Source organism: Hesperophylax consimilis, chromosome 12 (assembly GCF_061612785.1).
Source record: "Hesperophylax consimilis isolate HC1 chromosome 12, BYU_Hcon_1.0, whole genome shotgun sequence".
Taxonomy (NCBI): Eukaryota; Metazoa; Arthropoda; class Insecta; order Trichoptera; family Limnephilidae; genus Hesperophylax; species Hesperophylax consimilis.
The window spans coordinates 26,112,933-26,128,577 of NC_142847.1; the positions used below are offsets into that span (position 1 = coordinate 26,112,933).

General features: G+C 37.9%; 1 protein-coding gene across 1 annotated transcript; it reads left to right on the forward strand.

Moving 5' to 3' along the window:
* Positions 1-8,864: 8,864 nt before the first annotated feature.
* Positions 8,865-12,409, forward strand: LOC149419393 (lewis-type alpha-(1,3)-fucosyltransferase-like). Its single transcript, XM_089637809.1, has one exon. It carries the CDS (start codon positions 8,962-8,964, stop codon positions 10,123-10,125), a length of 1,164 nt encoding a protein of 387 aa, XP_089493935.1. The 5' UTR covers positions 8,865-8,961; the 3' UTR covers positions 10,126-12,409.
* The last annotated feature ends 3,236 nt before the right edge of the window (positions 12,410-15,645 follow it).

Here is a 15,645-nt window from a genome sequence, read left to right on the forward strand (position 1 = left end):
TGAGACCAGTGCTTTAATCTCATCATCCCACCATGCATCACCTTTCTTCCTACCTTGCGTACTTATACCACAAACCTCTCTAGCAGATTCACAAAGACTCACTTTTATGTGGTTCCATGTTTCGTCTATGCTTAGGCCGTCCATTTTCTTCTCATTCAATCTCATCTCTGCACAATTCACATACTTACTTCTCACATTATCGTTTTGCAGTTTTTCTATTTTGACTATTGTTGAAGTTAGTACCGTTTTCACTTTAGAGCGCCAACCGCGAAAGAGGTTTACTCTCGATACCACCAAAAAGTGGTCAGTTTCAACCTCAGCCCCTCTGAAAACTCTCGTGTCCTCGGTAACGGCTCTCAACCTAGAGTCAATTACTACAAAATCGATAATTGACCTCTCATTTCCTCTTTCCCACGTATATTGGTGGATACCTTTATGATCGAAAAAAGTATTGGACATGAACAGGTTCCACTCTTAACATACTTCAAGTATTCTGTTCCCGTTGTCATTCGTTCTTTTATCCCCAAACATACCTAAGGCCGATTCAAATCCGTCACGTCTAATTCCTACCCACCCATTCAAATCGCCTGCCATTATAATCCTTTCATTAATATTTTTCTGTCTCATTACATCATTCACACCAGTCCAAAAATCATCTTTCTCTTCGTCACTCTCTGAATTGACAGGGGCATAACAAACAACAAGAAACACCCTTGTCAACCCGATTTTGAACCTGATCCACATTATTCTCGGACTTACACATTCATACTGCAACATACATTCAATCATTCTGGGAGACAGTAATGCTGCAACACCCTGACACGCCCTCTCCGTATCTGGTCTCGCAGACCAAATGACGAGCCTATCATTATGCTGCATTGTACCGCTCCCTTTTTTCATACTCTCTGTTACACAAAGTATGTCCAAACATTTGCTAACCATTGTGTCACACAATTCATTCATCTTTCTTTCCATACCTCCTCTAATATTCCACGTACCAATTCGACATTGTTCGAGTTCCTTCCTCCTCTTTGTGCCACCGAATTTTTTGTAATACCTGCATCAACTGTAAAGCACCCCCGAGGTGATCTCTCACAAAAGCGGCGCTATATAAATTATCCAAGAATAAATAAATAAAGAGCGTTTCAAGCAGGGCCAAGGCCCTATTCTTGTAATTGAGAAGGCTTTCAACGGCTGAGTGGGGATTGCGAACTCCGGCACTTCGCCTCCTATATAGGGGTGTGTACGTGGCGCATGTCTCGTGTGCCGCCTCTGTGTGGGAGCACCGGCTGGATAATGCATTTATCCACTTGGCCTTCAGGCGGGTCCAACGGACTCTCCTGTTGGCGCTTTCGGGCGCAAATATGACTGTGGCTAATGATGCGTTGCCGGTTCTGACCGGTACACCGCCGATTGACTTGGAAATTAGGGAAGTTTTGAAAAAAGGCATTTACAAGAGATGGAGGCGCTGTCCACCTGGGAGCCAAACTACACCGGGCGGAGCCCGAACATTTAACGCTGAGTATATGGCAAGAGCGATGGGATAGGTCGACGAAGGGAAGATTGACTTTCTCTTTCTTCCCTTCAGTGAAAAGCGGAATGAAAGGGGAGCACATAAAACTGGATCAATACATAACGCAATTGGTCATGGAGAGCTATATAGTTTTACCTTGTCTCCGCATCCGAACTGTTCATGTGGTGACACTAATCAGACAGCCGAGCACATTCTGTGGCACTACGAGTTGCCCGATTGCTTTGTATTTTTTTGCGATTAAATCGAACATGGTCACCTTGCAGTAGATGTTCCTTTTGCAAAAAACATCCGATGCGTAAGCGCCGTCTGAGACAGCGAAGCAAGCAAGCTGAATGATCCGTGTTGGAAGTATTTAGTTGGCAAATAACAAGAGATTCATTTAGATAATAGAGATAAATTTCACTCTTACTATTTCGCGATGGTTATTATTTAAAATTCACTTGAGCAATCTCAAATTCATTTCACAATTAATGCAGTGGATACTTGGGTAAATCTCGCAACTGTTTCGGATTGTATTGTTCACCGATAAAAATTTTAACGGGTCACTTTTACTATTACACAATAAATCAATAAAAATATTCATGTGAAATAATTAACGCCGCCTGTGTCGTCGGCATGAACATAATGTTTTACAATGCAGAGCCCTAATATCGACCCTTGTGATACCTGCGCATGCAAACATCGTCAAAGAAGAAGTTAGCAAAATTATTAGATACTATACTAATTGTTCAACCGACTAATTTTTCTATAAATATTTTGAGTTTACTTGGTCAGAGTTACTCTTACTCTTTCTTCCTAACAATCTGTTAATTTCATCAAACGTTTACTTTGAGTCAGTAAAATGATTCCTTAATTTTGTATTGACGAATTTTAATTGTAATTCATTTTGAAACTTTGTTTCGCGAACATTTATGTTCTTTTAAAAAAATATGGATTTTTCATCATTTGCAAATTGTGTCTTTTAATTTTATTTTTGATAGTAAATGATCTTTCATCTATTCATTTATGTCTAGTTTATAAGATTTTACTACAGAATTTTTTCAGAGATTTCATTAAATTTAGTTTTAATTTTCATATACAAACTACCACAATCTTTTTCTTGCAAAATAATGTTTTTATCTATAAATCGACAATTTTTTGAGGCTTGGTGATGATTTTATCGCATTTATCGATTTTTAGCAACGTGATGATTTCATCATTTGCTAAAAATTTATTTTCAATCGTGTTATTGAATATTGATTCCCGTTATAAAATGATCGGCAATTGTTGATTCAATTACATACAAAACAAATTATATTTATAAGATCTAAAATATAACTGCTCAAGCAGTTTGTCAGCGGGTCAGTTTAACATAATATATTATCAAAGCATACAAAAAGCGAGAAATCACAATATTTAAAATAGATACAGAAGAATTTAAATAAGAACTTAAATAATCACAAAAACAGAGCCATATATAAAAAAGAAACAATAGAATCACTTTTAACTTACTACAATACAAAATAATAAAATACAAAGACAGTCAGTTGTAACACAGGCAAATTACTCATATTATTATATATATATATATGCATAAGATTATAAACAATATCAGTATAAAAAAGCTTGATCTATTAACCATTTTTTAATTTTATTTTTTAATTCGGGGGTGCAATTTGATTGAATTTTTATGTCTATTGGAATCTTATTAAATATGGTAGGCACAAGATAAGAGAAAGTCCGTTGTCCGTATTTATTTATAATTTTCGGAATGGACATACCTTCATTTCTATTGAATCTTGTGTCATATTCATGATCTACTTTTTCTTTGTATATTGAATCTGACGTTATGTTTTGACATCAATTTGGTAGGCGGGAATGGGTACCGCCGCCCTGGGAACCATTTATTGGATGACCAACACCTCTGCCACAGGTCACCCCAAGTGGTTCGCTACGTTTGGTGACTTAGCAGGGGTGCCCGGGTTCATGGGTTAAGGTTTGCCCAGGTCTTGGTGGCGGGTGCGTCGGCCCACCTTCTGCGTGGCGGGCCGGTTGGGAGATGCTGGTTGAGGGAGACCCTTTACAACCGGTTACCGCTGTCCGGGCCGCTCGATAGTACAGGGGCCCGACCCTCAGGCTCACGACTAAGGGTGGGCTGCCCCATCAGCGAGTGAAAAAACCCTGCCACTGCTGTTGTGCCGGTTCGTGACCGGAGGGGACCCAGCAGCAGCGTTTGGGGCGCATTGGATGCCCTCTCCAGCCGGACTCTCCCAGCCTATCGCCTAGCACCGCAGTGAGTGGGCTGGAACCAAACGCTCATCACTCCTGGACAGCCTGAATCCCATATTCCTACCCACCCCTCATACCTTTCCATTCCAGACCTTCCTTTCACTTCGTACCCTTAAAAAAAAGAAAACAAAATTAAAATCATGAATACACATAAAAACAAACTTAACATCATTACAGCGGCGAGTAGCAGGCGTCCCCGGTGCGGGCAAAAACTGTTGGTAAATTTTGCCAACATTCGCGGTCTGCACACTAATTTAAATTCAGTTCATCACCATCTTTTGTCCCAACGTCCCAACCTTCTTTTCCTATCCAAAACTCAGATAGCCGAGCCGCCAGACTCCTTCTATCTGGACTGCCCGGGCTTTACCCTTGCAAGCAAGTTCCGATTCGAAGGAGGAGTCTGCCTCTATAGTCGAGCTGACGTCAACTGTGTACGACTATTGAGTCTGGAAAACTCCAGATTCGACGTAATGTGGGTGCGCGTCAATCTTGCCAGTACGGCAAGATTCTACGCATGTCTATACCGCTCCCCGAACCATAGCGAATCAGACACTTCCGAGCTCTTCAAACATTTAAGAGATACTATTGATGATCTCTTGCCCCGCTACCCTTCGGCCGAGTTTATTGTTCTGGGGGACTTCAATGTTCATAACGAACCATGGTTGAAGTTCTCTGGCCCAACGGACTCGGCTGGCCGACAGGCGGAATCCTTTGCCATTTGCTACGGATTAGAGCAACTGGTTCAGGAGCCTACAAGGGTTCCTGATGTCCAGACTCACCGTTCCAATCTGTTAGACCTATTCTTAACAACTGTGCCACACGGTTATAAGATTGACGTCACAGCGCCTCTGGAATCATCTGACCACTGCCTAGTGACGACATCAATCCCCGTTAGCCTCAGACCAACCAATGAGAGGCTGAGGAGAAAAGTGTGGCACTATAGGTCAGCAGATTGGTTCGGTATGCGGGCCCATTTCAATGCTTTTCCGTGGTCAGCTGTTTGTTTTCGGACTTCGGACCCTTCAAGATGTGCCCAGGAGATTGGTGAAGTCATCAAATCGGTGATGGATGGCTTCATACAATCGACTACTAAAGAAACTGGTGTGGGCTCAAAGCCGTAGTTCAGTCGACAATGCTCCGAAGCAGTTCGACGAAAAAACGCGGCTTACCGAGCCTACAATACATCTCGAACGCCCGAAAGCAGATCAACATACAACAAATCGGCAGAGGAATGCAAGAGAATCATTAATAGGTCAAAATTCGAACACGACCTGCAGATCAGCAAAAAGCTGGCTGCCTGCCCGCATGGCAGCAGAGCATTCTGGTCCCTTGCGGGCTCAATAGGTCGGAATTTTTGCAAACCCAGTTTGCCACTTCTTACCAGACCTGACGGCTCACTAGCAAACACCGCCACCGAAAAGGCTAACTTATTAGGGAAAATGTTTGCGGAAAACTCGACCCTTGATGACGGAGGTGCTGTTCCGCCGTCGGTTCCTCACTGCGGCTTCTATATGAAAAAGCTGAGGATCCGGCATCGGGATGTACTCCACGTTATACGGGGGCTCGATGTTAACAAAGCTAGTGGACCTGATGGAATACCTGCCCTGATATTGCAGAGGTGTGCTGCGGAAATAGTTCCAGTTTTGACAAAGCTCTTCAAAATGTCCCTGAAGTGTGGCACTGTGCACTCTGGTTGGAAAAAAGCGGTCATTCACCCTATTCCCAAGAAAGGTGACCGCTCCAACCCGGCCAACTACCGCCCCATAGCGATCACATCAGTTCTGTCCAAAGTGATGGAACGTGTGATCAACGACAAACTGCTCACATACCTCGAGAAGAACAAAATTATCAACGACCGTCAATACGGATTCCGGCGGAACCGCTCGTGCGGTGATCTTCTCGCGTATGTGTCGCATATTTGGGGGCGGTGCCTGGAACGTCACGGTGAGACCCAAACGGTCGCACTAGACATATCCAAGGCCTTTGACCGGGTCTGGCACCGAGGACTTGTCAACAAATTGCCTTCTTACGGACTTCCCGCATCCCTGTGTACGTGGATTGCTGACTTTTTAAGGGATAGGTCGATTCAGGCAGTTGCTGACGGTTTCACCTCATCCTCACACTCTATAAATGCTGGCGTCCCACAGGGATCGGTTCTGTCTCCGACTTTGTTTTTGTTGCACATCAATGACCTTTTGACATGTGCACCGATTCATTGCTACGCGGATGACAGTACAGTTCATGATAGCTTTTTGTTTGCAGAGAATGGACGGTTATCTCGAGAGTATTTCCTCCTGGAGTAAGAATAATCTCATCGAATTTAATGTTTCAAAGATCCAATCCTGTCTGATTACGTCTAAAAGGGATCTAAATGATAATCTAGTCTCCTTCAACGGAAGCAATCTTCCGAACAGGCCTTCCATTGATATGCTTGGTGTAACTATAAGTGACCAGCTCAGGTATGGGGGCTCCATCGAAGCCAGAGTAAAGCTGGCCTCTCAGAAGCTGGGCGTACTGTACAGGGCCCGCAGATACTTTAATAGTACACAACTGCTGACCCTGTACAAATCGCAAGTGCGCCCTACTGTCGAATTTGGCAGCCATCTCTGGTCCGGAGCCCCTAAATACCTGAAAAAAACCCTTGACTCTGTGCAAAAACGGGCGGTCCGTTTGATAGATTCCCCAATCTTAACAAACGGACTGCAATCTTTAGAGCACAGGCGTCAGGTAGGTATGCTGTCCTTGTTCTATCGGTATTACAATGGAAGATGCTCTGAGGAACTAGCGTCATTGATCCCTTCGGCACCGGTGCGTAGTCGGGATACACGCCAAACGCGTGCCCAACATTTGTACACGGTTGACACTTGTCACATGAGAACGGGTCGCTTCTACGATTCGTTCTTAAGTTCAACAGCTCGGCTGTGGAACGAACTGCCGGCCTGAAACTGTGTTTCCTCCCTCCTACAACATGGGACTCTTCAAGACCCATGTTCACTCCTTCCTCGCCACAAAAAGACCCTCCACACAGCATCCCCAAAGATGACATAGGCCTTGAGGGAAATTATTTTCTTCAGGGCCTCCTGTGTGGAGTTAATATTTAAAAAAAAAAATATAATTTTAAACCATAATATTCCTCGAACAGATAATAGTATATGTAGTAATGCAAAATTATGTGTTTTTTGTTTGAAAATTTTGTCGCCTATAAATGTTTCAGATGCTTTAAATAAATACCGCGAGTATAATACATCTTGGCCTTTCAAATAATCGAGTATTTTTTACATAAGTCTTTTTATAAGCCCAGAAAAAAATTATTTAAAAGGCCTATGAAAACTGCTTTAAAGTTCAAAATTTCCTACTTACGAACCCATTTTCGGTTATATATTACATTTAAATATTATATATTAATTATGCCTGAACATGCACAAAATAAAATAAAAGGCACTTTTTGGCCATGTTTTCTTCTTGCCTAAATCAAAACAGCTGGATGGTGTTAAGCGGGAATTTAAGCATTATCGCCATCTACGTAAGGAGTGTTATTGATGGCGGCTCGATTCAAAATATTACACGACATAGTGCATCGCCTTAATGATTTTGCTATGTAATTATTGATTGTAATGTGTTCATAAGCCTTGATTTATATTTCCTTGATTTAATATGTTGATATTAATGTTGCCTAGAAACAGTATCAGAAATAAAAAATAAAAAATATTATTTAGGAATCGTTGTTTATTGAGGTTGGGGTGTCTGCGTATTGCGGGATACATAAAAACAATACATTTATTTTTGGAATAACGTATTGAGTAAAACCTCAAATTGTAATATTTAATTACTGAAGAAAATGTTAGAAATTCTTAAATAAAATTTTGAAACAGAAAAATCAGAAAAAATGCGGTCGCATCTAGGACTTAACCCAGGACCCTTGCCTTGCCAGGGCGCCGCTCTATCAACTGTGCGAATGGGACCCTATCTCCTTCGTGTTAAAATTATTATATTTCGAATAAAAACTACCATCTTCATTTTCTCACGACGCATTTTTTTTCTTGGGATAAATCCTAGATGCAACAGGAACTATTTCTGATTTTTCTGTTTCTAATTTTCGTTTAAGAATCGCCTGTAGAAAAGTCGAAATATGTCGCACATTAAAATAAAATAGGATATATTTATCCAAGATACTATATAGATTGCATTTAGTTTGAGATGAATCTTGCGATCATACATAAAGATTGCAGCCAATAAAAGTTTTTTAAACCAATATATTAAAATAATATTTTTATGATTAACCAATAATAATATCTATAGGAATGACCAAGATAATGAGAAAAATAAGTAAATACTATAAAAATATGTTTTCTTTAGTTGATTCCTAGAGTGGAAGATTTGTATATAACCTTGTTTCGCGATTCAAAATTGATTTTTTTTTTGTATTTTTCATCTTTACTTAAACTTATTTTTAGAAGGAATCATAAATGTAGCCCAATTGGGGATGCCAAAGTCTCACTGGCTCCAGATGGTTGGGAGCAGTTGGGACTCTTGTATGGTATTCGCATTAAAAAATAATATATTATTACAGAAACAATAAAGTAAATGTTCCATATTCGCGAGCATTTTTGTAAAGCTTACAATTGTTTCAGTTACTTGTTCTGTGAATCAAGAAATGTACGTAATCTCATATTTTTCAGTAAACAACAATTTTTGCAATTCGGCTGTTTATCTTTGTTCCTGTAATCGCTGTAGGTATGTTTGAGACAGCTGCACTCGGGTGTTAAAATTCACCCCCCCCCCGTATATATTAAATTGTGAAACGGAAGGATTTTCACTGACTTGGTATTTCCATATCAAATTCTATTTAATGCATTTAATATTCCAGAATTACTTGCATTGATAAGATTTCGGATCCCACTATATAATACATAATGCAAATAAAAAAATAGATTTTGAGAGTAGCAAATCAACAATACTAGTTGTACGCGGATATGCGTCTGGTGACTTGGTCCGACTCTGTTAGATTCTCCATATTCGGTCTATATAAAGCGCGAAAGCGACCAAAGGTGACACAGTGCAATATAATAAAAGAAATAGTAAGACTAGTTTGGCGAATACCAGTATACGTTAGATTTTATCTGTGCGGGTGTTTTACAATTAGCTATTAAAATAATTCAATGCATAAATCGACTATGCGCTTCGTGAGAGTATTTGTATTGCTATTTTTCATTTCTTTCTGCTCGTTATTATGGTACTTGTCTTCCGCTAGGTCGGCTCATCGAGATGTGGTGTTGACTGAGACAGTAGTGGGTGAAGGAGAAAAATTGAAAAGAATTTTGTTGTGGAATTCTTTTTTTCGATGGAAGGACTTTCGTTTCGGTTTCGGGAGGGATCCCTTTTTCTTACACAAGTGCGAATACACCGAGTGCTTTGTGACAGATAACAGAAGTTTGACTTCTTTGGAAGATTTCGACGCTGTCGTTTTCCATGGGGCACAGTTTTATCCGAATACAGACGGGGATTATCCAGCGGTGCGATCTCCTCATCAGCTCTATGTGTATTACTCACTGGAGAGTCCGCACATATTCCCTGCTAGTAATAAACACAATGGGAGGTTCAACACCACCATCACCTACCGCTTGGATTCTGACGTTCACTTCCCATACTTTAACATCTTAGATATGGAAGGGAAGGTCATGGCACCAGCTTGGCGACCGCAGTGGAAGGAGCCAACATTCGACCCACTCATTATGACAGAAATGGAAGAAAAATACAAAATCAAGAAAAAACCTGTCGCCTGGTTTGTCTCGAGATGCGTCTCACCAAACAAAAGAAAGGAACTAGTTGATAAAATTAAAGAACACATCAATGTCGACATCTACGGGAAGTGTGGAAACTTAACATGCTCCCGCAATAATGAAACTGAATGTTTCGAAATCTTGAAGAGCGACTATTTCTTTTACATATCTTTTGAGAATTCCAATTGCATCGACTACGTTACTGAAAAGTTCTTCAACGCACTAGAAAACGATGTAATACCCATAGTTTTCAACGGCGCCGACATGAAGACCATTGCTCCACCATATTCGTACATAGACGCCTCGGAGATGACCCCTCCTGAACTGGCAGAGCGAATGAAGTTCTTAATGAGCAATCCAAAAGAGTATGCTAAATACTTCTGGTGGAAAAAGTTCTATCGATTGCAGTTCGGAAGTGCAGTGAATCCATTTTGTAGTTTGTGTAAATTATTACATGACAAGCAACGAAAGCCAAAGACTTATTATAATTTTGAGGATTGGTTTCGAGGGACGCCGGGATATCCGATGTGCCGGTCGACTTAATACTATTGCTTAGCAGTATACTAAAATATTTTAAATTTGTTTCGAATTATTTAAAGAGGAAATCTTATGAAGAAACTTCTCCAGAAGATTGTAATTATTAACCATTAGCGTTAGCAAAATAAATGCTAACTTGATGAGCGTTTTTTTATTAATGTAGTCTCACGCGAGAGCTCATAATATAATAACCGCGAGAAAGATTGTGGTGAATCAATTTTGTGGTCTGTGTAAATAATTACATAACAAGTAACGAAAGCCAAAGACGTATGATAACTTCGTGGATTGGTTACGAGGGCCGCCTGGATTGGCAACGTGCCGGTTACTTGGTGAAATATTAAAATAATGTCTGTTAGAAATAAGAAATTAGTAACAAATAGCACTAAAAGTACTAAAATCTTGGTGGTGTGACATTATCTTAATATTTAAAAATCACGCGTCACCGTGTTCGTACACGCTTATCTCCGAAACCGCTGAACCGATTTCAATGAAAGTTTGTAAATGTGTATGGTTGGTTCCAGCTTGAAAGATAGAATAGTTTTGGACCCGAGAATATCTAAAAACACTAAATAATCTTGTCGGCCTTATTATGATAAAGATTATTGATTCAGCATACATCTGACTCTGAGTATAAAAGGAAAGTTACACATGAGCACAATACTATGTTAAAAAATGAAGGCGTGCTTGTACCAACATATACTGAATACAGATATCGAACCCTGGAGTATAACGTGGAATATGTTACAACATATTACAACATATTCAACATTTCATTGATTCAGATATATACTGAAAACATTGCTCCTATACATACGAGTATACACACTATATTAGGCGATTATATCAGTCTGTAGTTTTTATTCAATGTAGAAAGTAGATATAGTTTCATTAGACGTGTCAATAATGATAATTTGCATAAATTTCAATATTATGTATACTTGCATTTACATTATAATTGAACACACTGTTAAAAAAACTTAATACGCTCATTACTCATTACGCAGCTAATAGAGATAGTATGTGTATCCTTAAGCCTTAGGGGATGGAGTAGGAGCAATCAAAATTCTGAAATTAAAACAAGGATTTCAATACAAACTTAACCGGTTCTTAACGAATAAATTTATAAATTAAATGAACAACAACTTAACGAATAAATTTGTCATTTTTCTTTGATGAGTTTTGCATAAAAAAGCAACTAGATTATCCTAAAAATAAGCTTAGAAGCTAAACCACTTTTTGGAGCTGATGACCTCGATTTAGAGCTAAATCTAGCTCTAAAGGAGTTGAATTGGCAACAATGAACATTCAAGAAGAGTATAAAGAACTTTCTTTCCGGTGTTAGGAAACTTGAAAAAACGTGAGAACGAGCCAAAGGAATCGGGTAGTTTATTGGCTATAAAATGGCAAGATAAAAGAGTCATGCATATCTTGAAAAGTGCACAATGACGCCATGCAATGGGAAAAGTTACTTTATTTTTACTTTTAAACATAAGAACCTATTATGAAATCGTATTGTGTTATAAGTTACAATAAGCACATGAGCTTTGTCGATATATCTGAAGTGATAATCTGCTATACCCATAAATTGATATCTTGGGCATGACCAATTACGTTCATTAGAAACACATATTGGTATTGCTCTGATTAAATATTTTATGTTCTCAAATAAATTTGCTTGCATTCTTCAGAACGTCACCATAACCTCATTTACTGTAGATTCAGCCGCACCAATTTGTTCATGAACTCACCTGTGGTATTGAAAAAATATTGTTTAAACGGCACAATTATAACGACTTAGACACTTATTTGGTAATTTCATAAAAAAATATTCATTATATTTAAATGAGACACGAAGCGAAAAAAATGGTTCCACTTTTTTCCTCAAATTAGTCAAATTTGACATCCAAAACTCTCAACGCTCTAACACCAAATGTTCAGAAACTACCGAATCCGTTCCCCGCGCGCTGCTACTCGTGTGATAATAGTGGAACACGCTTCGAGGAGATATTAATACGCTATAGCGCCTCTATGGGTTTTCACAGATCTGCGCTTGTAAATTAATCCTACCTAATGTTCATAGTGTTTAAAATTATGTTGCTTATGTTTATAAAATAATAACACCATAACAATAACCCTACACATTGTTATGTAAGTTCATACTCAATTTATTATGCTATGTAATTAAAATATTTTATAATGCTACTGAACAACAAAACCCATAACATGTATATGTAAAAGCCTTCTAGGCGTTAATAAAATAAAATAAAAATAAAATAAAATAAAAATAAAATTATTAGCTTTTAAAATGTTTTACTACTGAACTTGTTTTCGTTTTATTTACGTATAAAATTTAGAATAATTGATTGGTTTGTCTTAGAACATATTCGTGTTTTTTTTTTTATTTTTTTTTTTTTACAGTGAATGCCCACAAGAGTCCCAACTGCTCCCGTCTGGAGCCAGTGAGACTATGGCATCCCCGATTGGGGGATGTTGTGAGGCTGAAGGTAAGTAGGGAAGGGAAAGAGGAAGGTGGGGAAGTACCTGGCTATTCAGATCTAGTCACTAAACACGGCTAAAGCCATTTGGAGCAACGTTTCAATTCTGAATGGTGGTCTTACACCAGGGCGATACTGGTAGTATCTTCCACTCTGGAACGTGCCGCAAATATACTATATTTTATTCATAAACACTATTATTAATAAACACTATTATCTAACCCAGTAATTCCCTACGGGGGTGGTACAGCTCCCTGGGGGCGTTGGAAGGATCCAAAAGATAATTAGCAAAAAAAAAACTTTTATTAATGATTTCAAAGACGCCCGTAGGCATGCCATTACAAGAATTTTGTATTTGAACCGTTCAATTAGTGATTAGGTATTATTGATGGATTAATAATATTTTTTTAAATTTTGAATTTTTTTTTTTAATTCTTTTTAATTTAGAAAGTAACATTGCTCGTAATAGAATGTTTAAAATCCACCCACTTCCATCTTTATAAGTGAAAAATGTACCTCGTGAAATGATTTAGGACTAAACTAGTAGAGGATCGAACCTGCAACGCCTGAAACTATCACGCCTCCAATCAGTTGTGCTGTCATAATTCTTTTATTTGAAAGGGGAGTGTATGGGGGGAGGCGTAGCAGCCAGACAGGTAAGGTTAGGAACCTCTGGTGTAATCATATCGCATACTGAACTTATAAACTACATATGATAAATGTTTGCGAAATTTGTGCATTTTCACTTTTCAACGGAATGTTTCACTGCGCGTTGCGAAGAGCAAAGTTACTGGTTTCTATCTACATCACGTAAATATTTACAGAGAAACTTTACTCCATTGACGTTACTCCGATATATTTACCTGCTGATAATGAGTATCTAAGCATCTTAGCACTTTGCAGGGCCGCACTGTTTTTCGTTTCATACTGCTAGACGGAAAAAAATCACTTTGGAATTCTTGAAAAATGACGTCATGGGGGTATTAACAGATAGTTAGTGTGACAAATGCTTTTGTAATTGGGGTAATTAATGCATGAGTTGACTCATACCAGAGCCCCAAAGTTAGGTAAATGAATTAATGAATTATCAGTTGCTTTTATTCGCACCTTGTCGCGCGAGCTGTAAGGTTGTTTGTGTGTTTAAAGTATTTTGTTTTGGTTTTTAAAAAAATGGAGGCTACTTTGGAAGGTATGTAGTATGTTATAATTATAAAATTTTAACATAAAACATTATAGTTTTATTTTTTAATAATGTTTAACTTGTGTATTTTTTTGTGGTTTAAAATATTTAATTTCTAACTTCTCGAGAATTTATTTCGGATAAAGTATCAATAAGGTGCCATGATTTTTTTTGTAGATTTAACAAATAGACTTAGATATTTTGACTATATGATATTTTGGTCGAAATATAGCTTACAAATCGAGGTAGAGTCGCTCGGTATTTTGATTAATTATTTTTATTTTGAATCATTAAAATTACTAATCAAGGCCGATAACGCGACTAATTACCCTCGGAGACGTGCGTGACAATTTTTTTTTAGTAAAAAACACAGCCGTAAGTGAGTTTTTCAAAATTTAGAAATGTTTTTCAAATTCAGGCTCCATACGGGTATGAGACTGTTAAGACACGATAGATCTTTTCCAAAACGGACAAATATACGGAAATATTTTGAAAAACGACAGATATGACTTCACACTGCCGATATATCTTCGATTTGACCCTATATAAAGCGTTAACGATAGCTATTAACGTGATATTATTCATTTGGGACAAGTCAATTGAGGAGTACACGTTATATACGCGGTTCTCGTCGCGCGAGAAACCTTTCCTCGCGGTCTAGAGGCAGAGCGTTTGACACTCGTTATGCAGGATGTAATATTTTCGATCTTTCCGCCCCATTCTCTATCTTTGTCATACAAAATATCACATAAAACATACGCATTGACATCTGTTTACGTTTCAAATTTTGGTACTACACTCGTAAATTTCATTTAATTTCAATCCTATTAATTTTAATATCTTTTGCTTTATATAAACATATCATAAGCCCTACGTTAAACTTAATCGCTTTTCTAATGGATTATCACCTTAACGTAAACAAAAATCATGTTCAAATTTCGATTGTTTATCCTCCAAAATACACATGAGACTGTCAACCTTTTATCTCATGTCACTTCTCCTGCAGTCTTGTGTAACTCTAATATCTATCTACCCTGATAATCATGTAAAATGCCTACGTTTCCTGAATTTAATCTATCGCTATATGTTTAGCTTTATTGCCTTCCTATGGTATCCTATTTTCATGTCCCTAGGACCTTTGTAGCAGCTCAAAATCTCTATATTTTCCCTCCGTTCAATCGCTGCACTTTTCTAAAATGTCTATTTTTTCGCGAGATTTTCATTCAAAATTTTTTATTTTATTTTTTTATTTATTCTTTAATATATTTGTTAAACAATGGTATAGTATATTGTCCTCCACGCTAGGAGTTCACCTGTGTTGTGGAGGACTTTTTCAATTGTAAAGTTATATAATTCTAAAATAATACAGTGGAGTTGGTTACACAGAGAAACATTAAAAATTAAAATATAAAATCGATTTTTCCATAGTTATGACAGTAGTTTTTCCATAGTTATTCCAAAAAAGTGAAATATAAAAAATTAAATATTAACAGGATTGTAGCCAGTTCCATATGTGTTTTTTGTATTCTGTAAGATTAGATGTTTTATATTGTGTTGGAAGTGAATTGAATAGTTTTATAGCCTGGAATCTGTAGTGTTTTTGTCCAAAGGATGTGTTGGTTTTTGGTATTAGTAGTTGGTGTGCATGTCTTGTTCTGGTATTGCGAGAAGTTTGTGAAGTTTTAAATGTGTTTAGGTTCTTGTAAAGGAAAGTAAGTATTTGTTTTGAATATAGTTTTTGAATCTTCAACACTGGGAATTGTTTAAATATGGTTGAAGTGGGTGTTAGTATTGGTACTTTAAGTATTACTTTTATTAAGGTTTTCTGAGCTTTATATAGTGTGTTAATGT

Excerpts from the sequence above, each read along its gene's own strand:
- LOC149419393 (XM_089637809.1), top strand. The coding sequence starts at position 8,962 with ATGCATAAATCGACTATGCGCTTCGTGAGAGTATTTGTATTGCTATTT.